Source organism: Bos taurus, chromosome 4, assembly GCF_002263795.3.
Source record: "Bos taurus isolate L1 Dominette 01449 registration number 42190680 breed Hereford chromosome 4, ARS-UCD2.0, whole genome shotgun sequence".
Lineage (NCBI taxonomy): Eukaryota > Metazoa > Chordata > Mammalia > Artiodactyla > Bovidae > Bos > Bos taurus.
The window spans coordinates 114,591,483-114,617,009 of record NC_037331.1 but is presented as its reverse complement, the minus strand read 5'-3'; the positions used below and the strand labels follow the sequence as shown (position 1 = coordinate 114,617,009).

General features: G+C 50.0%; 2 protein-coding genes across 28 annotated transcripts in view; one reads left to right on the top strand and one right to left on the bottom strand.

Moving 5' to 3' along the window:
• KMT2C (lysine methyltransferase 2C) overlaps positions 1 to 19,209 on the top strand; it is a 254,958-nt gene extending 235,749 nt beyond the window's left edge. For 11 of the 21 annotated variants that reach the window (XM_024991270.2, XM_024991266.2, XM_024991279.2 and 8 more), the window contains 16 exons: positions 277 to 441; positions 1,876 to 2,017; positions 2,138 to 2,285; positions 3,587 to 3,765; positions 3,854 to 3,990; positions 5,461 to 5,710; positions 6,942 to 7,081; positions 7,450 to 7,557; positions 8,382 to 9,501; positions 10,384 to 10,520; positions 11,330 to 11,472; positions 11,726 to 11,894; positions 15,439 to 15,555; positions 15,742 to 15,815; positions 16,077 to 16,185; positions 17,222 to 19,209. In XM_024991270.2, the coding sequence (XP_024847038.1) occupies positions 277 to 441; positions 1,876 to 2,017; positions 2,138 to 2,285; positions 3,587 to 3,765; positions 3,854 to 3,990; positions 5,461 to 5,710; positions 6,942 to 7,081; positions 7,450 to 7,557; positions 8,382 to 9,501; positions 10,384 to 10,520; positions 11,330 to 11,472; positions 11,726 to 11,894; positions 15,439 to 15,555; positions 15,742 to 15,815; positions 16,077 to 16,185; positions 17,222 to 17,314 (3,231 nt within the window). In that variant the 3' untranslated portion in view covers positions 17,315 to 19,209. Of the gene's footprint in view, positions 1 to 276; positions 442 to 1,875; positions 2,018 to 2,137; positions 2,286 to 3,586; positions 3,766 to 3,853; positions 3,991 to 5,460; positions 5,711 to 6,941; positions 7,082 to 7,449; positions 7,558 to 8,381; positions 9,502 to 10,383; positions 10,521 to 11,329; positions 11,473 to 11,725; positions 11,895 to 15,438; positions 15,556 to 15,741; positions 15,816 to 16,076; positions 16,186 to 17,221 lie in introns of those variants that run through there. The other 10 variants (XM_024991282.2, XM_024991281.2, XM_024991277.2 and 7 more) reach the window with 9 other exon arrangements.
• A 5,672-nt stretch (positions 19,210 to 24,881) lies between these two features.
• GALNT11 (polypeptide N-acetylgalactosaminyltransferase 11) overlaps positions 24,882 to 25,527 on the bottom strand; it is a 52,683-nt gene continuing 52,037 nt past the window's right edge. For all 7 annotated transcript variants that reach the window (XM_059886002.1, XM_024991264.2, XM_059886003.1 and 4 more), the window contains one exon: positions 24,882 to 25,447. In XM_059886002.1, coding sequence (XP_059741985.1) covers positions 25,316 to 25,447 — 132 coding nt within the window. In that variant the 3' untranslated portion in view covers positions 24,882 to 25,315. The remainder of the gene's footprint in view (positions 25,448 to 25,527) is intronic.

Sequence of the window (25,527 nt, the reverse complement as noted above, 5' to 3'; positions counted from 1 at the left end):
CCCGAGTCTTGCTCAGCCGCGAGAAGGAAGGTGTTTTCTTGCTAGATGCCTGGCAGCAGCATCTCTTTAAGACAGATGAGGATAAGGCTCATTTTAAAGTATATCTCAAAAAGATCCTGTAGTCTCTCTCACTTATTCCAGCATTTTGACACTTGAAATTTGTAAGTCTTATTTTTCTCAAGCCTTATTTGGCTGAGTTGCCGTGGGTCTTAGGAAAATGGAGAAACGCTTGCTGTGTTTGCCGTGTACATCACTCTCAAATGTGTTTTTCAATAGCAGCTCTCTCTGCTCCCTCTAATGGAACCGGTCACTGGAGTGAACTTTGCCCACTTTCTTCCTTACGGCAGTGGCCCGCTTAATAGTGGGAATCGGCTTCTAGGAGCTTTTGGCAGTGCCGCCCTTGAAGGGGTTTCGGATTACTATTCTCAGTTGATCTACAAGGTATGTTTCTCTGCCCAGCTGTTGCCTTGCCTCCTCTTTTGGATACCATAGCCTAATTGGTAGAGCTGGTCTCGTTTTTCCATCTAGTTTACATCTAATCTTCCAGGTTCCATTTAAACTTGAGTTCAACTCAGAGGTTAAAACTTTACCAAGTAAAGTGTTTTCCAGTATAAACTTCTGAAATTTTTGTATAGGTCAGAATACGCACTGTGGAAAAACATCCATTATGTGTTTCTGTGATAGGGGAAAATACTTAGTGTCTTAGAAATCTTTGTTAATTCTTAAGATGGATCCAAATTCATAGTAAATAGAATAAAAAAAAAAATGTAGTTAGGAATTTACCCTAAAAAATACAGTGAAAAGCCCCGAAAAATATATTAAGTCTAATAATTTAGGTACAGATTGTGACTATGCATTAATCCTTAGGCTATTAAAATAATACCAAACTAAACCATGTCTATCCTTTGGTATGGTTTTTTTTTTTTTAAACAAAGTTTTATGATAGGCTCATTAAATATTCTTGACTTCACATCCAACTTGTGTAAAGCAATCTTTTTTTTTTTTTTTTTTTGCAAAAGTACTTGAGAGCATCATCAGTGTCCCTGGGGCGTCTCTTCTTCAGCGTTAAAGTCCTTCTCTTGTGGTGCTCTGTGTATTATCGTGGTCCGCTTTCCTCTCCAGTTAGAACCTCTCCTGACTCTTGTAAACGCCTTCTCTTCTGATGTGGGCTGTTCTCCACACAGCCTCATCGTCTTCGTGAGCTCCTAGGTCTTTGCAACACGTTAGCCTGTGCCTTGCACTTGGTCAGCATGATGGTGTTGGTAGATCCCAACAGTTCCCGAGAGACAAATGAGTCAATGACAAAGTGGTGACAAGCAGGGAGAACTGTTTGGAGAGAACTACATTTCTAATGGCTAAATCCGTTTAGTATTATTGCTACTCCTTTTGCTTCTTTTTGAGATTTCTGGACAATCCAGATGCTAATACCTAAGATATGAGATGCAGTTATTGGAACGGGATCTTAAATTCTCAAATTTTTGATAGAACTGGGGCATGTCTTAATTACTATTTATTGGTTGAATTTAAAGCTATCCTTCACTGGCTTTAACAGTGAAACTTGAAGTGAGTCATATAGAACTGAATGAGGCACAGTGTCAATTTGCTTCTTAATTTCAAAGCTGAGTACGCAAGCTGGGGAAAGTGAGCCTGTGGGTAGTGTGTCCAGAGGATTGTGGGTATCTGCTCCACTCAAGAGCCTCCTGGCCTGCACGTCTCTTTTTCTTCTTGGTGTGCACTTTAGGAATGAAGATGCATCTGATTACATTTCTGTAGCCTTGCTTCCCTGTGCTAAAAATTCACAGAACTAAGTTTTAGCAAGGTCGTGGCATATTTGCTCTGTAGCATATAATTTTAAAATTTTTTGGTCTCCTGCAGCAGAATAATTTAAGTAATCCTCCAACACCCCCTGCCTCTCTTCCTCCTACACCACCTCCTATGGCTTGTCAGAAGATGGCAAATGGTTTTGCAACAACTGAAGAGCTTGCTGGAAAAGCTGGCGTGTTGGTGAGCCACGAAGGTAGGAGGCCAAGCCCATGCGTGCTGATGCACGCGGCGAGATGGCAGTCAGGTTGTGGGGTTCTTCCCGCCCATCAGTTCGGCTGAACGTACTTGGGGGTTTGTGTTTTTACTTTTCCAGTTACCAAAAACCTAGGATCTAAAGGGTTTCAGCTGCCCTTCAGACCACAAGATGACTTGCTGGCCAGAGCGATTGCTCAAGGCCCTAAGACGGTGGACGTCCCCGCCTCGCTCCCAACTCCGCCTCATAACAATCAGGAGGAATTAAGGTAGGCGTTCCTTGTTCTCAAATACTTTTTAGTTACTTCATTTATTAAAAAACGTTATTTGTGTTTGTATATAGCATAATGTGGAGAAGGAAATGGCAACCCACTCCAGTGTTCTTGCCTGGAGAATCCCAGGGACGGGGGAGCCTGGTAGGCTGCCGTCTATGGGGTCGCACGGAGTCGGACACAACTGAAGCAACTTAGCAGCAGCAGCAGCAGCATAGCATAATGTCTATAGGAAAGGCATGTAAAAACACTTAAAAGGTAAAATTTGGTGAGTAATCTTCCTCAGAATTTAACCGTTATAAAACATTCTTACAATTAAATAGAATTTGTGCATTTTTAGAAATCTCCTGATACAGGAAATTCAGCAAATAATCAAATAGACAAGAAAGCAGTGGGCCATGCACAGTATTCCATGAACAATATTTCAAAGGTCATTGTCCAAGGTGAAGTTCCTTTGCTTTATTAATGAGAAAGCTGTGGGCCGACTGGGAGGCCTTGTCCAGAGTTGGGATCCAGGTCTCTTCCTCCTGCACTTCACTGCTGGGTTTGTGCAAGTTGTGAGTCAGGACCCGTGTGGCGGGCGGCTTCCTAGGTATGCGTATTTAGTGCCCACCCTGGGTTGTTGAGGGACCCTCTCCCGTCTGAAACGCTGCTTCTCCCCACATCCTTCAGCACAAAGGTGTCTGCTCAGGGACGGGCGAGACCCCAGGCTCTCGGGCTTCCCTGCCACGTTTAGCCCAGGACACACTTGCCTTCCAGCCCCAGTTGCCTTGGTAACCTTTAGCTTCTGGTCTAGCCTCTTCTGTTTTTTTCACCTTAACTTTATTCATTAAGAAAAATACAGGCCTCTGAAGCCCAAGGCCTTCAGATTCTCACCCTTCCGCTACGTCAGCTGCAGCCATGGGAGAGCTGTCTGCCCCGAGCCTGGCCACGTGGGGGCGCACTTGCCCCTCTGCCTGCACACACGTCACTGGTCTCGCTGGTCTGGGACCCTGCAGGGCTGGGAGCCTTCTTTCTGTGCTGAGTTACAGATGGAACATCTTCCTCCTCTGGCAGGCCTTTAAACTTGGATGCTGAAGCTTTAGTCAGAAGACATGTACATTTCAGTTACTTTATAGTTCAACACATTTCTTATGTTTTCCAAGGGATTTCCTATTTGGCCTGAACTGAATCTGTGGCTTATTGTTTTGCCATCACTGTGCACTCACAGTGAGGTCACAGGCGTGACAGGCGGGGCCACTGCGGGAAGCCCCCGCGGTGGATGTGCCCATATGTCACACGTGTTTCCCCCCCCTCAGGATGCAGGAGCACGGGGCAGAGCGGGACAGCCCCGACAGCTTTGTCCCCTCGTCCTCCCCTGAGAGCGTGGTCGGGATGGAAGTGAGCAGGTACCCGGACCTGTCGCTAGTCAAAGAGGAGCCCCCGGAGCCTGTGCCGTCCCCCATCATCCCCATCCTTCCCAGCAACGCCGGCAGAGGTAGGGGCACCCGGCATGGGGCAGGGCTGGCTACTGCTTGAATCTAGAAAAGGCTTAACACACAGCTTGTCCTTGCTGTTTTTTTAAGGCTTGGAATCCAGAAGGAATGATATCAAAACTGAGCCAGGCACTTTATTTTTCACGTCACCTTTTGGCTCGTCCCCAAATGGTCCCAGGTCGGGTCTGATATCTGTGGCGATCACCCTGCACCCTACAGCTGCTGAGGTAAGGGTGCACTGGCTGCTTGACACTGTAGAAGAGCACCAGGCGAGGGCCAGCCGAGCCTCCCTTCACACGCCTGCTGCTCCGAGCGCAACAAACCAATCTCAGCCGAAGCCGAGACAGAAAGGGCGGAGTGGAGTCAGAGCTCGCGTTGTTTTACTAGAGAATGTATAGACAGAGCACTCCTTAGAGAGAGAGAGGGTGTGTGTGTGTATGCGGAGCACTCCTTAGAATGTGTGTGTATGTATGCGGAGCACTCCTTAGTGTATGCGTGTACGCGGAGCATTCCTTAGAGTGTGTGTGTGTGTGTATGCGCGGAGTACTCCTTAGAGAGTGTATGTGTGTATGCGGAGCACTCCTTAGTGTATGCGTGTACGCGGAGCAGTCCTTAGAGTGTGCGTGTACGCGGAGCACTCCTTAGAGTGTGTGTGTGTGTGTATGCGCGGAGTACTCCTTAGAGAGTGTATGCGTGTATGCGGAGCACTCCTTAGAGTGTGTGTGTGTGCAGAGCACTCCTTAGAGTGTGTATGTCTGTATACAGAGCACTCCTTAGAGAGTGTATGTGTATACGCGGAGCACTCCTTAGAGTGTGTGTGTGTGTGTGCGGAGCACTCCTTAGAGTGTGTATGTCTGTATACAGAGCACTCCTTAGAGAGTATGTGTGTACGTGGAGCACTCCTTAGAGAGTGTGTATGTGGGTATGCGGAGCACTCCTTAGAATGTGTATGTGTGTATGCAGAGTAATCCTTAGGGTATGCGTGTACGCAGAGCACTCCTTAGAATGTGTGCGTGTACGCGGAGCACTCCTTAGAGTGTGTGTGTGTATGTACACGGAGCAGTCCTTAGAGAGTGTCTCTGTGTGTACGTGGAGCACTCCTTAGTGTATGCGTGTATGTGGAGCACTCCTTAGAGTGTGTATGTGTGTACGCGGAGCACTCTTTAGAGAGCAACCTTTTGATGACTGTTTTCGCACAGACAGTTAAGCAGTGAGGAACTTTATCATCAGCTGTGAACGTGTTCCAGTTCCCGTATCAGACATTAGTACATTGCTGAGGACTCTGTTAATTCTTGAAGGCGTGTTGTTGGCAGCCAGGCTCGTAGTCGCTGACGGGGTGTTTCGGTTGTCCACAGAACATAGTGGCTTGTTCTCGTAGATTAGGGCAGACTTCCGCCAGAGCTGCAAGAGTCCACTTGAAGGAAGCTTCTGACCAGCTGCAGAAACCATGGCAAGGCTTATTATTAGCTCATTGCTCGTGCTAAACGTCTAAAACAGTCTAGCGCTCTGATGGACACTTAGCGTTGGTCGGAGCCCCTGTGCGAGGGCCTCTGTTTATGAGAGCCTTGTTTGGACTCGGAGACTCTCGGGTCTAGTAAGAATGGCCGGATTGCTTGCAGTGCGTGCGCTTGCCCGGCGTGCGTGTTCCCCGGTGTCTGTTCCTCTGGGCGGTAACGCAGCGTTTGCCTTTGTTCTAGAACATTAGCAGTGTTGTGGCTGCATTTTCCGACCTCCTCCATGTTCGGATTCCTAACAGCTACGAGGTTAGTAATGCTCCAGATGTTCCATCCGTGGGTTTGGTCAGTAGCCACAGAGTAAACCCAGGTTTGGAGTATCGACAGCGTGTATTTCTTCGTGGGCCTCCACCAGGATCTGCGCGCCCTCCCAGGCTAGCCAGCTCTTTGCACCTGAAGCAGCCTAGCACGCCGCTCCCTCCGGCAGGCAACGGTGAGCTGGTTTACGTGTCACTAACTCGAAACGCTTTTGACGCCAAAGTCACGCGCCTCCTCTACAGTCTCACTTCGGTCTCAGCGATTAACAGGTCACACGCCGGCCCCGGTCCTTGGTGGATTAACCCCCGTGTGTTCTGTCTTCTGTGGTGACCTGACCTGCGGTGCCTGGGGATGCATTAGAGCCTGCATCAGCGGGGCACTGACTGTGCACCCCCAGACCTGTTCACCCCCCTGCCCACTTCACCTGCGTCCAGGGGGCAGATAGGCTGTCCCACCTGTGTCCTTTCCCTTCTCTTCCACGCCGTCTCCAGGCCCTTCTCTGCCGCAGGCACTATTCCCGCTGCCAAGAGGGGTGGCCCTTGCCTCAGCCGTGCGAGGCCCCCCTCCCTGGCCTTGCCTTGTGTCCCTCGGCTCTTCACTCACCGGGCTCCTGCGTCTCGTTCATGCTCACCTGCTGCCTGAGCCCAGCCGCGCTCGGGCCTCACTGGGAGAGGCTGAGTCCTCAGCTCCGGCCACTCAGTCACTCCGGTCCGCCCTGCTTCTCCCCGTGAACCTCCACGCCACACGAGTGTTGTGCTCTGCGGGGACCTCGGGCCTTCTAATCCGGGTCCTGACCTAGTTTTTATCTTGGCCCCGGAATCTCTCTGTCTCTCTGACTTTCCTGTTGCACTCACATGAGACTCTGGTGCGTGAGCCTCTTCACCTTCCGTGAGACATTTCGTGTCATCGTCACCTTCAAGCAGAAGCACTCTCCCTCCCGACTCACTTCACACGTAGACTGGAGATGACACGCGTGTGTCTAGGGTTCACACGTAGACTGGAGATGACACACGTGTGTCTAGGGTTCACACGTAGACTGGAGATGACACGTGTGTGTCTAGGGTTCACACGTAGACTGGAGATGGCACTTGTGTGTCCGGGGTTCACATGTAGACTGGAGATGACACGTGTCCGGGGTTCACACGTAGACCAGAGATGACACGCGTGTCCCAGGTTCCTTCTGCGCTTCTCCCAGCTCCGTGTCCAGCCGTGTGAGGAGAGCTTCCTTTCCTTGTCCCCCAGTGTCCTGCACAGAACAGATGCCCCGCAACCACTGCCTAGGAGACGGCTCCCAGGGAACAACGGGAGCAGCGTGCTGCGCGCCGTGCCCGGCAGATGGGCACAGTGCCGCTGTGCAGCCGGCTGCTGCTCGGTGCTTGTCACTGACACGAGCACTCTGTCCCCAGGTCTCTCTGGATACAAGGATGCCGGTCTCGGTATCTCAGAGAGCGCGGCGCTCAGGCCCCAGTGGTGCTGTCACTGCAAGGTGGTCATTCTGGGCAGCGGCGTGAGGAAGTCGGTCAGAGATCTGGCCTTCGTGAGCAAGGTACTCGGGTGTTCCCTCCCTGACCTGCTGTGTCCTGGGCGCTGCCCCTCTCCCGTGTCCAGAGGAGCCCGTTGATGGGCCCGTGGGTGCCTCCTCCGGGAAGTGGCGTTGGCACATGTCTGATGTGCTTGCAGCTGCAACAGCCTGTTCTGTAGGATCCTAGCAGAGGCACTTACTTTTAAATAGAGTGAAATATGGAGAGTTTGTTAATGTGTTTTCTCTGTGGCTAAATTATTCTATGTTAAATATTGGCTTGTAGTTACTTTTTTGCTACATTTAAGAACAGCAGCAGACACTGCTCTGTGTGGATCCCCTCTCTGTTGAGTTTTGACTTGTTGAGCTGCCACACCCTTCTCTTTGCTTTTCAGGGTTCCCGAGACGGCCCCAGCAGAGTGGAGAGGGACATTGTCTTCTGTAGTAACAACTGCTTTATTCTCTATTCATCAACTGCACAAGCAAAAAACTCAGAAAGCAAGGTGAGATGCAGACTGTCTCAGTCCGAATCTAACTTTTTAACAGCAGTAGTGCCCGGTGTAATAAAATTCAAGCTAAGTGCCAAATAAATTTAGACTGCAAAATATACGAGCCTCGAAGAGAGAAGTTGTTTTTTTCACCAGATAGTTGCTTATGTCAGTGTACAGCGCTGCCTGCTGCTGGATTTTTGGTGAGGCTTGTCTTTTTTCAGAATGTGGCTGGATGGGGAGAACTTGCGGGTTTGCTGTTGATTCATTTAGGATACTTTATATCTAAACAGAAACTAACCGGGCTTTTGTCTCAGCTCAGCCCCTTCAGTGGGAGCCAGGCAGCCTCTGAGAAAAAGTTAATACGACTTATTGATAGGGATATCTTCCCCATCTTTCACATATATGCCCATTTATTAAGCCTAGGATTAACAAACAGGAATTTCAGAGGGTGGGACAAGCTTATAGAAGATTTAAGTTCTCATTTGGTTTCACAAAGAACACTTTTTCATTGTGTAAATTACATTCACTCCTGTGGCAACACTGAGTTTTTGGGCTTTATGATGATTTGAAACAGGAGGATCCATGAAAGTTTAAGCGCAGAACGTTCTCCAGAGTTAAGTCTTTGTAGAGAAACCCTCCCCCCACCCCGGTCAGTACCTGACAGGTGCACGCGGTGTGGTGGACGCCCCGCGTCGACATCTGCTGTGCACGCTTCCTCACCACTCGCCTACAGACCCACACACGCTGGTAGAACTACTGCCTGGTTTCTTGTTTTAGGCAGAATTGCTTTTGGAGCTTTGGGATGACTCTTTTGAGTGTGTTTCTTGATTGCACAGGAATCCGTTCCTTCGTTGCCGCAGTCACCTGTAAAAGAGCTGCCTTCCAAAGCGTCGCATCAGTACAGTAACAACATCTCCACGCTAGACGTGCACTGCCTCCCACAGCTCCAGGAGAGAGCCTCGCCCCCGGCATCCCCTCCCATTTCTTTCCCTCCTGCTTTTGAAGCAGCCAAAGTGGAGGCAAAGCCTGATGAGCTTAAGGTCACAGTCAAGTTAAAGCCTCGGCTGAGAACTGTCCACGGTGGGTTTGAAGACTGTAGGCCGATCCCTAAGAAGTGGAGAGGGATGAAGTGGAAGAAGTGGAGCATCCACATCGTGGTCCCCAAGGGGGCCTTCAAGCCCCCCTGCGAGGAGGAGATAGATGAGTTTCTGAAGAAGCTGGGCACCTCCCTGAAACCCGACCCTGTGCCCAAAGACTACCGCAAGTGCTGCTTCTGCCACGAAGAGGGCGACGGGCTGACGGACGGGCCGGCGAGGCTGCTCAACCTCGACCTGGACCTGTGGGTCCACCTGAACTGTGCACTGTGGTCCACGGAGGTCTACGAGACCCAGGCTGGCGCCCTGATCAACGTGGAGCTGGCCCTGCGGAGGGGCCTGCAGATGAAGTGTGTCTTCTGCCACAAGACGGGGGCCACCGGCGGCTGTCACCGGTTCCGCTGCACCAACATTTATCACTTCACTTGCGCCATTAAAGCACAATGCATGTTTTTTAAAGATAAAACTATGCTTTGTCCCATGCACAAACCAAAGGGCCTCCACGAGCAGGAGCTGAGCTACTTCGCCGTCTTCAGGAGGGTGTACGTGCAGCGCGACGAGGTGCGGCAGATCGCCAGCATCGTGCAGCGCGGCGAGCGCGAGCACACCTTCCGCGTGGGCAGCCTCGTCTTCCACGCCATCGGCCAGCTGCTCCCGCAGCAGATGCCGGCCTTCCACTCTCCCACGGCGCTCTTCCCCGTGGGCTACGAGGCCAGCCGGCTGTACTGGAGCACGCGCTACGCCAACCGCCGCTGCCGCTACCTCTGCTCCATCGAGGAGCAGGACGGCCGCCCCGTGTTCCTCATCAGGGTCGTGGAGCAGGGCCACGAGGACCTCGTCCTGAGCGACTCCTCGCCCAAAGGTCAGGCGCGTCCCTGCAGCCTGAGGCCAGTGGAGGGTTCGCCTCGCTGCCCCCGGGTCTCCTCACGGTTGTCTCCTGGCAGCAGGGTGGCTCTCCACTGACACGCGGGTCCTGGCTGCCTCGTGTGCCCCCTTGTCTTTGCCACACTGTTTCCAGACGCTTGCTAGACTCCTCTACGTCAGGACATACGTATACATTCCAGCAGTTTATAAAACAGATCGAATGGCTTCTAGGTAAAGGTTGCCTGTCACCTTAGGGACCCTCTTAACATCACCTAGAAGGAGGGAAAAAATAAAGCATATTGTACAGATTGTCTTATCTCACGAGCATCAGATACTAAATTTAGAGCCAGAAATGAGATGCTTAGTTTTGGCCTCTAGGTTAGTTATGCCTAGATTGTTGTTTTTATTGATGTAGAAAGTGGTGCAGAACTGCTTTTTTTAAATAAGTTTAGTAGGTTTTTTTTTGAAAAAAAGAAAATGCTCTAAAGATAATTCCAATGAAATATCAATTTCAGATTCTGATTTAACTGAGAGGAAAGGGATCTATCTGCAGGTGTTACTTAAGTGGATTAATCCTTTGAAAATCTGATACGCTGCGTGGCCAGCATGAATTTCAGTTATGTTAGACTTTACTTTCCAGCTTTGTTTAATTCTCTGACCGTAGCATATTCTTTCCCCCAAAACTTTATAAAAAGTCTTTAATAAAAAACTACTGCCATCTGATAAGCAGGTGATAACCTGCCCATGGGCTTTACTTGGATCCGGTAAGTCTTTGTGAGCGGTGGGTCTTCATTTTGCTTTTGTTTTTATATGGCTTCCTTTTTCCTCTTTACCTAAGAGCAAGTTTGGTATTAGAAAATGTCTTTTTGTCCATATGTAGGTGTTTGGGATAAAATTTTGGAGCCCGTGGCCTGTGTAAGGAAAAAATCTGAAATGCTGCAGCTTTTCCCAGCCTATCTGAAAGGGGAGGACCTGTTCGGCCTGACTGTCTCTGCAGTGGCACGGATCGCCGAGTCAGTGAGTGCGGGGCCACCCTCCTGTCCCGCCACACACATCCCCTAACACCGAGTGGGGTGGTCACTGTCCCCACACTTCCAGGGAGTGGCTTGGCGGGTGATGAGCTCCTGCCTGAGAGGAAACAGGCCTTCGTGAGTCTCCTGTGTCCGTGTTGACATGCTGAGGCAGGTCACAGGGCTCAGGGTCTCCGGGGCCAGGTGTCAGCCATGCAGTGGGGTGAGGCCCCCGCTCCTGCGGGGCGGCAGGTTGGTGCCCAGCATTCACATCCACTCTCCTGCCAAGGCCCAGGTTGGTCACTAGCACGTGGCTGGATTTCCTGAGCCCTGAGTTCCCTGACGCCTGCATGTCAGACACATGCGATAGTTTTACACGCAGTGCGTGTGGAAAACTGTGCAGTTTGTAAGGCATTGTTTTCAAGAAAGTTGCTGATGGGCTTACTGTGGAGGAGAGAGGCCCCCTGGAAGCCAGCATGTGCTTCGGTCGCACCCTACCCGAGTGCTGTGCCTCTGTCACGCCTCTCACGGACAGGGTCCACAGGAGATAGGCTGTAGAGAAGGCCTGTAACGCAGGCGATCTTGCGAGCTGCCCTCGGGTCACCCCAACTCCCAGGACCCGACTGCAGTGAGCTCGCCACGCAGTCAGGCTCCGAGGGCAGCAGCTTCTGTCCGCAGAGAGCCCCGTGTTGCCGGCGTTCTGAAAACGTCGACACGTTGTCGTCACAGAGTTGAGTTTGGGGCGTGCTCTGGCGGGTCTGTCTTGCCTGCAGTCTCGATCACATGAGTTACCTGTCTGTCTCTGCTTCTCTCCAGCTCCCTGGGGTTGAGGCATGTGAAAACTACACCTTCCGGTATGGCCGGAACCCCCTCATGGAGCTTCCGCTGGCTGTCAACCCCACAGGTTGTGCCCGGTCCGAACCTAAAATGAGTGCCCATGTCAAGAGGTTTGTGTTAAGGTATTTTGTTTTGACTTCACATAGTACAGCCCGGGGTTTCTAGGCCTCCTCCTGGTTTCTGTGCTTGATTCGTCTGCTGCTTACACACCCCGCTGTCCCTGGCTGTGTCTGCGGCTCACCGCAGACTAGCCGCGCGGCCCCCTAGGCGGCTCCCGTGTGTGTGCCTGTCAGCGCCAGCTTGACCCGCCCAGGCCCACTCAGAGGCGTCTTCAGTCTCCCTTGTGTTCTCCCTGTCGGCGTCCGCCGTCCGCAGGCCTCACACCCTGAACAGCACCAGCACCTCCAAGTCCTTCCAGAGCACCGTCACTGGGGAGCTGAGCGCGCCCTACAGCAAGCAGTTCGTCCACTCCAAGTCGTCGCAGTACCGGAAGATGAAGACCGAGTGGAAGTCCAACGTGTACCTGGCCCGGTCCCGGATTCAGGTGAGCAGGGGCTGGGTGTCCGGGACAGCGAGAGGCAGGCAGGGCTCTCTCCGGGAGAAGGTGGGCGTCCGGCATGTGAGACAGAAGGCTGCAGCCTGCGGGGAGAGACGCCCTGTAGGGAAGTGGCGTTTGAGGCCCGGGCGCTGGCCGCTCCATCTGCAGTCTCGGGACGCAGACGCTGTTCTTCCCCAAATGGGAGCTGGCCTCTGAACACGTCTTCATATTGTGCTGAGACCCGACGGGATGCACGGGAGACGTGGCAAGCTCACTAGGGCTAAAGGCACTTGTGAAAAATACAAATGAAAATGTTTTCAAAAGGTGCCCAATTTTGGAAGCCTTCTTTTCATGAAATCATCTTGTGTTTTCTGATGGGTAGGTTGTGGTACAGGTAAATCATTAGTAAACAGATAAAAAATTAGTCTCGAGGCTAACAGGCATTCAGGTTTACCCAGGTCACACTTCCTGAGGCAGGTCTCAGGATCCACGTCATACTTGCTGAGGTGGATTCCCGGACCCAGGTCACGCTGGCCGAGGCAGGTCCTGAGGTGAGTCCCGGGACCCAGGTCACACTCGCCAAGGCCATGTCACACTTGCCAAGGCGGGTCCAAGGACCCAGGTCACACTCAATGAGGCGGGTCTCAGGACCCATGTCACGCTCGCCGAGGTGGGTCCTGGGACCCAGGCTCTCCCCCAGGCTCCGTGTGTTGCTGAGTGAGGTCACCAGTCCTCGTTCTGTGCGTTGGCCTCAGTGTACACACCCACAGCATCGTCAGGGCCTGTTGCCTTTTCCTCTCTGAGGTTTGCTCCGATCCACCCCGGCTCTGCTGCCCTGTTCTGACCACCCGCCTCACCTGTGGGCACCGTGCAGGCCTGCCCGCCCCTCCTGTGCGGTCCCAGTCACAAGCCACGCTGGTCCCTCAGGTAGAAGGTGGCCTTCACATGCTGTTCATCCATGTTCTTCATGTGGAAATTTTTAGGATCTTCTCCTGACTCACTATTTCAGTGTTTTAGCAAAGTGGGCCCGTTGCTTTCCCCAGTGGTGAATCCTTTCAGCCTAAAGCAGTGTGGCCATGAGTCTAAGAAATGTTTCTGTGCTGATTCTTCTGCAAAGTCCTGCCTCTGTTTGTCTGTACACAAATACTGGGTCCCTGAGATCGGGGTCTCATGGTGTGGCCCCAGCCCCCCAGCAGTTTGCCCGGGTTGCAGGTTTGTGGTCCCTGGCCTTACCGAGCCTGGCCCCCCAGGTGGGCCCGTGATGGTCCTCGTGCCGCCGGAGAAGACTCCGTCTCAGCTCTGCCCTCTGCATGGCCTTGTTTCGGGGTTCCTCGCCTTACTCTGAGATGCTTTTGCGTGGCGTCTGCACCTTCTTCTCTTTGTCTTTTCCTCTGCCGCTTTACGTGTTGCAGACACGTGCTCTCTCGCGTCTCTGAAGGAGCGTGTGTCGGCTCCTAGGGCCGTCAGTGCTCAACTTCCGCTCCCGGCCACGCCAGTGTCCTCTGCTCAGTGGCTTCTCCGCTTAAGATGTTTCCAAATGGCTTGTTCATGCCTGCCTTCCTGCTTCTCGGTGTTGGTTTCATTCCCGGTCGTGTGAAGGCTTTTTAACCGCCCGTGTTCAGTCCGTCATCTCTTTTGAGGGCCCTTGGTGTCTGCTCGCCTTTTCCTTCCTTCCTCTGTTGCCTCCCTTCCGTCCACGTCCCGGGTCCTCGTGCTAACAGCCTGTAAAGACCCTGTTTTTCCCCGTCTGCTGTTTTGGCAGCACATACATGTCTGTGTGTGTGGGAAGGCAGGGTCATGTTACCTACACATTCCTGTGTCTTCCTTTTCTCGCTAGTATTCAGGCACCTCTAGCTCCAATTCATTCTTCAGTGGCTCTGTCGCTTTCTGTGAAACGGATGAGCTGTGATCGGTTAAACCATTGCACTACTGCCGAGCGTTTCTTTTGTTTGCAGTTCTTTCCCGAAACAGCATTGCCGTCAGGACTTGTACAGATACCCATGTAACTTCTGTGGAGTGTGTGCTCCCAAATGAGATTTCTGCATAGAAATACATGTACTTTTCATTTTCGTAGACATCGCCTGTTTTCTACACAGGCTATAACTGTGTGCTCTTCTCCAGCAGAGTGTGAGCCTTTTTCTTGTTTCCCACTTGAAGTGTTAGGACCTTTTATACTCTTGCCGCCTGTTAAGCACAGACTGATGCTGTCGCCTCGGCTGCAGCCTTTCGGGTTTTCCATTTGTGTTTCTTGCTGAACTGCGTTGCATATCCACATCCTTTGTCCATTTTTCAATTTATAAAAACTTCTACTATTTGGCAGAAGATGTGTTTTAGAGGAAAATACCTCAGTAAGTGTGGAATGTTTTTTACTATAGGTGTATTAATTTTTATACAGTCAAACATATAATTTTCTATAGCTTCTATTCTTGGTTAAGACTGTAGATTGCATATGTAGTTTCTTAGATTCTTTTTCTTTCAGTGATTTTATTTTTTGTGGTTTAAGACAATTTTTTTTTCTTCTGTTGAATAACCAGTTGTGGGGACACCATTTAATATTATATAACCCATCCATATTAAACTGAATTTCAATACCACCAAGCTACTTCACAAAGTGTTCGCGTGTGCCTGGCTGTTTGGATTCTCGGTTCATTTCCAGTGACTTCTGGTCTCTTTCACTGAGCTGTACTCATCTCCATGCAGATTCTTTTTATATATCCTGCTTTGTCACATCGAAGTCACATCTGGAATTGAACACACAAACCGCATGAGTATGTCTTTTCAGAAGTTAACTCTCACCCCAGAGTCTCCCAACAACAGCCCCCACACCTACCATCTATTCCCAGATGATACTTGACAAGGACTGTGTCTGGTGGTGGGGATCTTCTGGTCAGTTTAGTTGAGAATGCAGAAACTCACATTGTAATAGGCCCTTAGTTAGCCCTGGTCCTGCTTCATAATTTTTTCATGTCCTTTTAGAAATCATGGTGGGATAAAATAAATAGCAGAAGCCATTAGCCTGTTTAGCTGGTGGGATCTGGGTGTGATATCACGTGCAGGAGAAGATGTGTGAAAGTCACTCAGTTGTGTCCGACTCTGCGACCGCGTGGACTAGACATATACAGTCCATGGAATTCCCCAGGCCAGAATACTGGAGTGAGCAGCCTTTCCTTTCTCCAGCGGATCTTCCCAAGCCAGGGATCAAACCCAGGTCTCCCACATTGCAGGAGGATTCTTTACTAGCTGAGCCACCAGGGAAGCCCACCAGAAAAGATGGCCAGATAGAAACACTTTGTAAAAATGCCCTCAGGGTTTAGTGTGAAAAAAGACAGACAAGGGAGTGATACCATGACTTTTAGGTGGAAAAATTAAAGATCAAGTCCAGTGTTAAGGGTCCAGATGAGAGCGAGGTCAGTACAGAGTCACGTGAGTTCAGGTGGGGTCTTCCGCGGAGTCTGCTGTGACTGAGGGCAGGACCTTTGCCTGAAGGAGCACGCAGGCCTGTTGTCCACGGAAGCCAGTGGCTCTGAGGCCTGCGTGCGCGTTTCCGCAGGGGCTGGGCCTGTACGCTGCCCGGGACATCGAGAAGCACACCATGGTCATCGAGTACATCGGGACCATCATTCGGAACGAGGTCGCCAACAGGAAGGAGAAGCTCTACGAGTCGCAGGTGAGCCCGCGCCCTCCTGCGCCTGGGGCGCCTAGGGCCAGGGCTGGCTGTGACCCTAGAAACCACACCTGGATAGTCGTGTGTTTTCCCCGTGTTTTCCGTCGGCGTTACCGTCTGCGAGGCTGTCATGGGATCAGTGAGCCTGGCTTAACAGGCGACGCGAACGGGCGTCGGTTTCTTTTTCAGAACCGAGGCGTGTACATGTTCCGCATGGACAGTGACCACGTGATCGATGCCACGCTCACGGGAGGGCCTGCCAGGTGAGGCGGGGGCCAGGGTGGGGGGCCCTTCAGTCACGGCAGGAGTTTTTACTTAACGTTCTTCCCGTGCGTTTGGGAATTCTCTGGCGGTCCGGGGTTAGGACCTTCACTGCCGGGGCCGGGCTCCCTGGCCGGCCGGGGCGCTGGGTCCTGCAGCCGCGCCGCTGTCTGTGTCTGTGGGTGCGCGTGCTATGAGTGGGCAGGTGAGAAGGGCCCGCCCGGCTGTTGGATGGTGAGCCATCTCTGGACTGCTGCCCGCAGGTACATCAACCACTCGTGTGCGCCCAACTGCGTGGCGGAGGTGGTGACCTTCGAGCGCGGCCACAAGATCATCATCAGCTCCAGCCGGAGAATCCAGAAAGGAGAAGAGGTAAGCTCCGCCCCTGCCCGCCCGAGGCGCCCGCCCACGCTCCCCACCCTCGCGCGCTGGCGCGGGGCCCTCCCTTGATAAACGACGCTTGCGCGGAGCTGACGGCGCTCAGGTCACGGCACTGGCGCCTCTGTGGCCCCGGGGTGACCCCGGTGCTCGTACGCCCTCCGGACCAGTACCCGCTCCCAGGTTCTCTGCGAGCAGGTTTCTGGAGCCTGGCTCCTCCCTTAGTTGTCCCTTCCCTCCGCCCCGCGTGTCACCCGTGAGGATTGCCATCAGCCTCCGTTATCGCCTTGATGTTCCCCGACATGGTCACAGACGTGATGAGCACGTGTCGGGGCTGAATCGGGGGCCCTGGGAAGCGGCTGCCCGGCAGGGCGGGTTTTGTGGAGGCCTCCCCTCTTTACGGGGGTGAGGAACCCGAGGGTCTAAACTCGGTTGGAGCCTCCAGCCCTTCCCTGAAACGACGCTTGTACTTTGCGGTCATCTTACTAGAACGTGCTTTTTTAAATCGAGCTGACCCAAGGCTCGTCTTGCATCTCTCACTAACTGGATGTGAAAGGACCCATTTGAGGCCCCGAGCCTGGTGCCTCCAGGCGGGCGGCGTGGCCTGGGGACAGCGGAGGCCCCCCACTCCTGGCCATGCCCCCCACCCTGCTGGAGTTGTCGGGGGCCCCCTTGACGCCCCCCAGGCCTCTGCTTCATTGTGCAAGGGAGCCGCCCTGAGTCCTCAGGGAAGAGCTGTAGGTGGTGGGAGTGCCACGAGGAGGGGGAGCCCCCCAGGACCGCGGGGCGCCCCGAGGGGCGGGAGGGCTGCTTCGTGTGGGGTGCCGGCCGCGGCCTGTCCGTCCTCGGCTCGGGGTCCGGGGGAGGCCGTCCCGCAGGCGTGCAGCCGCTCTGACCACAGGGCTTCTCACGCGGGGACACGCAGGCCCGGGGAAGTCCCCGGTGACCGCGCTGCCGTCGGGCGGGAAGCGGGGGAGGCCCGGGCGGCTGAGGACGGGAGCGGCCTCTCACTGTGTGTCTTTGCGGGCAGCTGTGCTATGACTATAAGTTTGACTTTGAGGACGACCAGCACAAGATCCCCTGTCACTGCGGAGCCGTGAATTGCCGCAAGTGGATGAACTGACGCGACCCCGCGCCTCGGAGGGCGGCTCGTCCCTGGGAGCAGCGAGTCCACGCACCGTTGGAATTTCGCAGACAGAAGAGAGGTTTTTGTTTCTGTTTTATGACTTTTTTGAAACCTAGCTCCTGGGAGTCCTGATTTCCTCGGTCTTTGAGTTAAGTTAGGAGCACCAGGAGGAAGCCGACCGAGGCCCCCTGACCCGAGCTGCCGAGGTCGAAGATTTGCAGAATGGTCCAGCACTTTTTTGTTTCCTTTCTTTCTTTCTTTCTTTCTGTGGGCGGGTTTTGTTTCCTCTTGTTTCTTTAGTCTCACTAAGGAGAAACTTTTACTGGGGCAAAGAGCCGACGGCTGCCCTGCCCCAGGGCGGGGCCTTCCTATGAATGTAAGACTGAGATCACCAGCGAGAGGGAGATGTCCAAAGTGCTGGCCACGGCCTTATCTGAGGAAGGGGCAGGCCCTCTGACTTAGGAGTTTTTTAAAACTAAAGTAGACACCACTGAACAAGGAATGTACTGAGATGACTTCCTTAGGAATAGAGCTAAGGGACAATAACTTGCACTAAATACATTTAAATACTTGATTCCATGAGTCAGTTTATGTAGTTTTTGATTTCTGTAAAATAAGAGAAACTTTTTGTATTTATTATTGAATAAGTGAATGAAGCTATTTTTAAATAAAAGTTAGAAGAAAGCCAAGCTGCTGCTGTTACCTGCAAAACTAACAAACCCTGTTACTTTGTACAAACATGTAAATATTTTGAGAAAAAAATACAGTATAAAAATAGTTATTGACCAAATGCTACCAGGCTCTGCAGCAGCTCGGGTGCTTATAAAATGTTCATAGGGATGTTACAATATAATTTTGTTATTAAATATGCCATTATAATTATGTAATAACCAAAATTTCCACCTAGAGTGTTTGGGGCTTTTTGGAAACTACAATCTATTAGTACTTGTTTTATACACCTTACTTCTGATAGAACGGAGTGTATGCTATGACTACAACTTTTATAGCTGTTTTGGTAACTTAAACTAATTTTTTCACATTATATTGTTGCATCCCTACTTCTTCAGTCAGGTTTTTTGTGCTTTTACAATTTGTGATAACTGTGAATAACTGCTTAAAAACAACCCCAAATGGAAGCTGAATTTTTCTTCAGCAAAAGTAGTTTTGATTAGAACTTTGTTTCAAGCCACACACAAAACAAAAATCATGTAAGCATACTAGGATCATGTAGCAGGAACTCAAATTTAACTCTCTAGCTTATTTAACACAAAATTTTGAAAAAAAAAAAAAAAAAAGGAGAGATGTGACTGCTTGCAACTGCAGGACCCCGGCAGTAGGGTTTCGGAAGATGTAATTTTAAGATGTGTTCGTATGAACTGTTTGTTTACATTTCTTTAATTAAAACACACACACACACAGTTTTGTGTTTGCTTGTAGAAACTTAATCAGCATTTTGAACCAGGTTAGCTTTTTATTTTGTACTTAAAATTCTGGTACTGACACTTCACAGGCTGAGTGTAAAATGAAGTTTTTGTGTGCACAATTCAAGTGGACTGTAAGCTGTTGGTATATCCAGTGACGCAGTTCTGAACTTGTAATGTATATGGCATGATGTATTTTTATCTTACAGAATAAATCAATTGTATATATTTTTCTCTTGATAAATAGCTGTATGAAATTTGTTTCTTGAATATTTTTCTTCTCTTGTACAATATCCTGACATCCCACCAGTATTTGTCCTCCGGGTTTTTGTTTTGTTTTCTGTTCTGTATAATAGTATCTAATGTTGGCAAAAATTGAATTTTTTGAAGTATACAGAGTGTTATGGGTTTTGGAATTTGTGGACACAGATTTAGAAGATCACCATTTACAAATAAAATATTTTACATCTATTTAAGCTGCCTGAGTCTCTGTTAGCGTTCCGGTCTCAACTCAGAAACCGATGAGCGTTAGAACTAAACCAACAGGCTGGTCTGCCCTTTCTGAGTGAGTGGCCTGTGGATGTAGTCAACTTGCTTCTCTCTCTTTTTAGATGTAAGTTCATAACTCAGGCCAAACAGATTCTTTCTGTGGTTGGGTAAAGAAGGGTAACTGGTTTCTTTTTAGGATGTTTTCAAGGCCAAAGTGAAAAATCTTCCTGGTGTTTCATTCCCTTGTTTAAAGTCTGTTTTTATTGTTAAATTCAGTCCTCTGATTTATTTTTGGAAGCAGCTCTTCCAGACTTGCTGTGTGTAGAGACTTTATTTCTCCTATTGCGTGTATTTCAGATTTAACTCAAAGGAGTTGCTAAGAATTAAACTGCCTAGAATCCCACTCAATTTATACACCAGCTTGTGCTTCGTGAACAGCCGAAAACAGCTTCTGCACCGCGCGCTGTTACAGCAGGTCTCCAGGCATCCGTCATCTGACTGGTCGGCGTTTGCTGCTCGTCGGAAGCCGCCCGCGTCTGCGAAGCTGTCCGTCGGGACGGGCCTGGACGAGCCGGCGTCCGGCAGGGCTGGGAGGCCCTTCTTGGGCAGCCATTTCTCCTCGGATCCCACCCCGCCTCTCACCACCCAGCAGGCAAGGAGGGAGACCTGGTGTCGCCGCCCGGCCGGCAAGCAGGGCGGTTCCGGCCGCCAGCGCCTCTGACCTGCGTGAACCTGGCCGCTTTCTCTGGGCCCCTCTGGTGACTGTGTCTTTCCAGGTCTAGAAATCCTCATTGGGTTTCAGAATTCATGCGTTAATGCTGCGTTGGGTTATGTTGCGCTATTTTAAAAACTTTGTTTATTCTGGTGGCAGTTTACTGATGCACGTCGGTTCATTTTGAAGCTCGTTCTGGAAGCGTCCTGAGAAGGAATCTGACCTGAGAGGGCACACGGGTGCCCTGGGTGTTGGGTGAGGGGCCTGCCTTGGCCTGTTGAGGTCACAGCTTCCCACAAGTTAGTCTCTCCTTGGAATGTGTTCTAGGCTCATTCTCGGGGGGTCACACTTAGCCGTGGACAGATGGACAGAGCCAGACTCGGAGACTCGTCTGCACGTTTCTGGACCCTCTTTCTCGGTGGCTCCTTCCTGCCCCACATTCCGTTCTGCAAATTCCAGTCCGTATGCCCCCCAGCTCGCTCTCCCACTACAAGAGCACACTATGCTTCCAGTCGATCCCTGTTCCCGATTAGGGATCTACCCAGAGGCTTCCTCCTGTTTCCTGTCCCATGTGTGGGTAACACACAGGCCTCTCAGCTGTTGGCTTGTCCGGAGTTGACCTTGTCACCTAGGTACGTCATGGCCATTGCCTGCTCTGAACGGATGTGGGGGTCTGCTGGGCGGAACCCCAAAGCTGCACCACGGTACCTTCTCTGTTTCCTCAGAACCCGTCACATCAGTCTTTCTGTTTGTTTTAACCATTTTAATGGTATCTGACTGGTTTTAACCTGTATTCTGTATTTCCCTGATAACCGTCTGTGACATTTAACCTTTTTCATACGCGGAACCATTTTATGCATCGTTCCTTAAGAGTCTGTGAGTATTCTGTCCATTTTGAAAATCGGTTTAAATTTTTATCTTTAGCAGCACTGGGTCTGTGTGGCCGTGTGTCGGCTGCTCTCTGGTTGCCATTGTCCACTCACAGTGGGCGGGCTTCCCACCGTGGTCACCTCTCCAGTTGCGGAGCTCGGTCTCATAACTGCTGCACACGCTCAGCTGCTCCGGGGTGCGTGGGATCCTCCCGGCCCAGGGCTTGAAGCTGTGTCCCCTGCATTGGCAGGCAGAGGCGTCTCAAGCACTGACCCACCAAGGACATCCCTTAAATTAATTTTTAAGCACTTCATACAATCCGGGTACAAGTCTGTGGTGTATAGACTTCTTCCTCAATGCTGTCTTCATCAGAAGATTTTAATTTTAATAAAGTCATTCATTGATCTTTGATGACTGCTTTGAAATGAGTAAAGAAATCTTTGCCTCTCCTATATGAAGAGGTATTTGTCATTTTTCTCTAAAAGCTTTATAGTTTTATTTAGATCTATGACCACGTTGAAATAAATTTTGTGTATAAGATAGGAGTCAAGGTTCATTTTTATCTGTAGGAACAGAAAATTACTTCTAGCACCATTTTTATAAAGATCCTTCACTATCTCTGGAGTTTGCTCAAACTCATGTCCATTTATTTAGGTTTTCTTTAATTTCTCTTAGCAATGTTTTGTATTTCTCACTGTACAAATCTTATTTTCATATTTTTGATGCTATTGTAAATTAGTTACAATCCCAATTTTTATTTTGAACTGTCTGTTGCTATAATGTGCTCAGTTGCTTCAGTTGAGTCTCTCTTCGACCCCATGGACTGTAGTCCGCCAGGCTCCTCTGTCCGTGGGATTCTCCAGGGACGAGTACTGGGGTGGGTTGCCATTTCCTCCTCCAGGGGATCTTCCCAGCAGAGGGATCGAACCCAGGTCTGCCTTCACCTCCTGCACTGCGGGCGGATTCTTCACCACCTGAGCCACCTGGGGAGCTGTATCAAGGCACAATGCACTGTTTTCACATGTTTGTGTTTCTTGGCTGCGCAGCTTGCGGACGTAGTTCTCTGACTGGGAGTTGAACTTGGGCCCTTGGCAGCGAGAGTCCCAACCACCGGACCCCCAGGGAGTTCCCACAATTCATTTCTGTGTTGACGTTTTGTCTTGTGGTCCTGATAAACTCCTTTGGGTGCCTGTGCTGCAACTGATGCACCCACCCCGACACATCATTCTCGCCCACGTGCATAGATGACGTGACACTTCACGCTTGCTTTTACTTTGTGGGTTCTGACTGCTGTGTGACGTGTGTCCACCTGCGTGAAAGGCTCCTCCACAGCAGTAGCTGCCCTGCCTGAAGAGTCCTGTGCCCTGCCCGTATCTTTCTCCCCGCATCCTGCCCCTGGCAACGAGCGATGTATTACTGTCTCCGTGGTTCTCCCTTATCCAGAATGTCCTGGAGGTGGAATCATACAGTATGTAGGCTTTGCAGGTGGCTTCTTTCACTAAGTAACGTACATTAAAGATTCCTCCAGTTTTTTTGTGATTGGATGGCTTATTTCTTCTTAGCGCTAAATACTCCATTGTCTAGATGGAGTGGTTTACCCGTTCGCCTACAGAAGGACATCATAGTTGCTTCCAGATTTTGGCGATTACAAATGAAACTGCTGTAAACATCTCGTGTGCAGGCTTTTGATCGTACGATGCGTTTAGCTCTGCAAGAAACTGCCAAACTGTTTTCCCAAGTGGCTATACCCTTTCGCATTCCCAGCAGCAGTGAAGGAGAGTTCCCGCTGCTTATCTGTTTTTAACATCTGCAGAATCTCTAGTGATGCTGCCACTCAGTATTGATGTTGGTAATTTCTTAATAGACAATTTATCAATAATCTTATCCAGCTTTGGTTTCATTAACTTTGTGTTTTCTCTTTCATGTCTGTCTAGTATGTCTTCCTTGCTTTACTAACTTTTTCTACTTTCTAATTTTAAACCTTTATCCTTTTCTAATACAACTCAGTTCTATAAACTTCCCATGTAGTGAGTGAGCTACATCCTGTAGTCTTTGATGTGTTTTCATTTTCAGGCAGCTGAAAATAGCCTTTTGGTTTCTTTGGGGACCCACAGAGTATTGGGAAATAAGTTCTTGGTTGATCTTCCAGGTATCCACCCATCTATCTGGCTAATTTCTGTTGTTACTGATTGCTACTATAATTTGCACGAGTTGAATTTATATAAATTTACTGATTTCTTTAACGTGCTGGAATGTGATCTCTGTGGGTAAATATTCCATGCGCACTTGAGTAGGATGCGTGTTCTCTGTCAAGCTGGTTAATAGTGTTGTGCATTTTAGGTTTTCTTTGTCCTCCTGTTCCATCCACTTGTTTGGTGACACAGTTGAAGTTGTGTTGTTAGGTTTATAGATGCTTGAGATTATAAAAGGGGTATTATCTCCAGGGGTATTCTTTGCTCTGAAATCTCCTTTGTCTAATATTAACTTAGCTACTCTGGCTATCTCCCAGTGGGTGTCAACATCCATATATCTCCCATCGTTTAACACTTGCATCATCATCTTTACAGTGAGTTTCTTACAGGCAGCGTATAGTTGAATCTTGTATTTTTATCCTTCTAACTGGGCACACTGACCCATTTACATAGCTAGTGCCAGCCTGTTGGTGGGAGAGCAAGGTCCTCAGGTTTGCTTCCAGGGCCCAGGGGTCCCAGAACTGGTATCAGATTGCTAGTGGCTGGTCCGCAGGCTGCGGGGCTGTGGTTTTCTCTTGGCCAGTGGATGAGGCGCGTCCTGAAGCTCGAGCGGGTCTGCTGCCTGTGTGCTGGTGTGTGGGGCCAAGCCCTGGGGGTCTGAAGGCACCTTGTCTTAGGTGAGTGGGTGCCCGGTTAGATGTCTGGTCAGAGATGTGCCTGCAGGTTGCTGGGCCAGCGGGAGAATTCCAAACTGGTGTTCACCAGCACACCCAGGATAGAACAAGCTCCCGGAAATGGATGCACCAGGGTCTGTCCCCAGGATGCCTCCTGCCTCTTTCTTTGGGAACTCTGCAAGAGCAGTAGGTAGGTCTGTCTGCCCCAGGCTCCTTTGCAATTAACTGCTTCTGCCCTGGGTCCCAGAGTGTGTGCAACGGTGTGAGTGTCCTCTCGGGTGCAGTCTCTACTTCCCACGGCTCTCTGTGACTCCTGGAAGTAAACTGGACTTGTCTTCCTGGTGCAAGACCCCAGGGCTGGGGCGCAGCGTGGGGTTAGGACCCCGCATTGTAATCACTCTCCTGTCTGTGGGTCACACGCCTGGGGGATGGGACTGGACTAGGCGGCGACTCCGTCCTACCTGTGTTGTTGTGTGGACGGAGAGGGTCTTTTCTGATGATAGGTTCTGGTCTTTTTCATCAATGGTTTTCCTGCAAATAGTTGTGATTTTGGTGTGCCCATGAGAGGAGGCAAGCTTAGGGTCTTTCTGCTTCGCCATCCTGACCACTCACTCTCCTCTTAGCTGCTCCAAGATGTCATAGGGGCTGGGCTTGGTTTTCAAGACTTTGGTGAGGCCACACAGGCACAATCCGGGCTCAGGAGGACCCGTTTATATCTAATCAAATTATATTTAATGTGATTATTGATTCTGACCTTTGAAGTAATTGTTCAGTGTGTGTGTATACACGTATTATCCTGTAACAGGTTTCAAATTTGGTGCTTCAACATAAGAATTCCCCCTGAGATTATCTCCTGAGATGCACTTTTAGTGAAAAAAACTTTTATATTTGGATATGTATGGTATATACAGATGATTCCTAAATTCATACCTCTGAGATATATCTTCTGAAATCCTGATCTATTTTAACAACTCTACCTGGGTGTTTCACAGGCAACTTGGAGGCTGAAGGTATGTGAATCTGAATACTTACAACTCACGTGGTTCAAGCTAAGAAACAAACACCCCTGAGGTTACTTAGGGCTGGGACCTACCTCACTTACTGGTCCATCAGCCAAACCTCAGTGAGCTTCTTACCACGTATCACACACACAGAGCAAAGGCTCCAATATGAGACGAAAAAAGGAGCAGACAAAGAATCCCAGGGTGAATACTCAAAAGGATCCTTTAATGTAAATGTGGACAGTACCATATTCATTAAAATAATTTATAATATTAACTGCCTCTTAAATATAATCTTATAAATGAATGCCTTCTGAAGTTAAAAGTAATGTGGATTCAGTATATTTAAAATTATTCAGAACACGGTAGTAGAAATTTAAAAATTAACCATCACCTATGAAATCTAAGAAGGGAAATCACGACAAGTTCCTGATCAAATAAATCTGAGCAGACACATCAATCTCCTGGGCTTTATCCTTCTACACAAACCTGACTCTCGAGTTAACACTGCATTCTGGTTTCCTACCATAAGGAGGAAATTCCTTAACAGCAGTCCAGAAATGACTTCAGCCTCTTGGGGAAGCATACTTCTTCAGCTTCGTGGTGAGAATAAGCACGACAGTCACTGTTCCGTCCACCTTAAGATTCCAAATGCCACTGCTGTGAGGGGGAGCCATCACAGATCGCCATGGCAACAGAGCCTTTGCGACTCAGCGGATCGACTGCTCGCAGGCACTGGCCCACTGATACCTGGTACAGCCTGTTATTCCTCTGAAAATAAAGCGGAGAAAAACCACCACCAATTACTTGTGTTAAAAAAACTTACTGCCAGAATATGGTAAAGAGGAAGC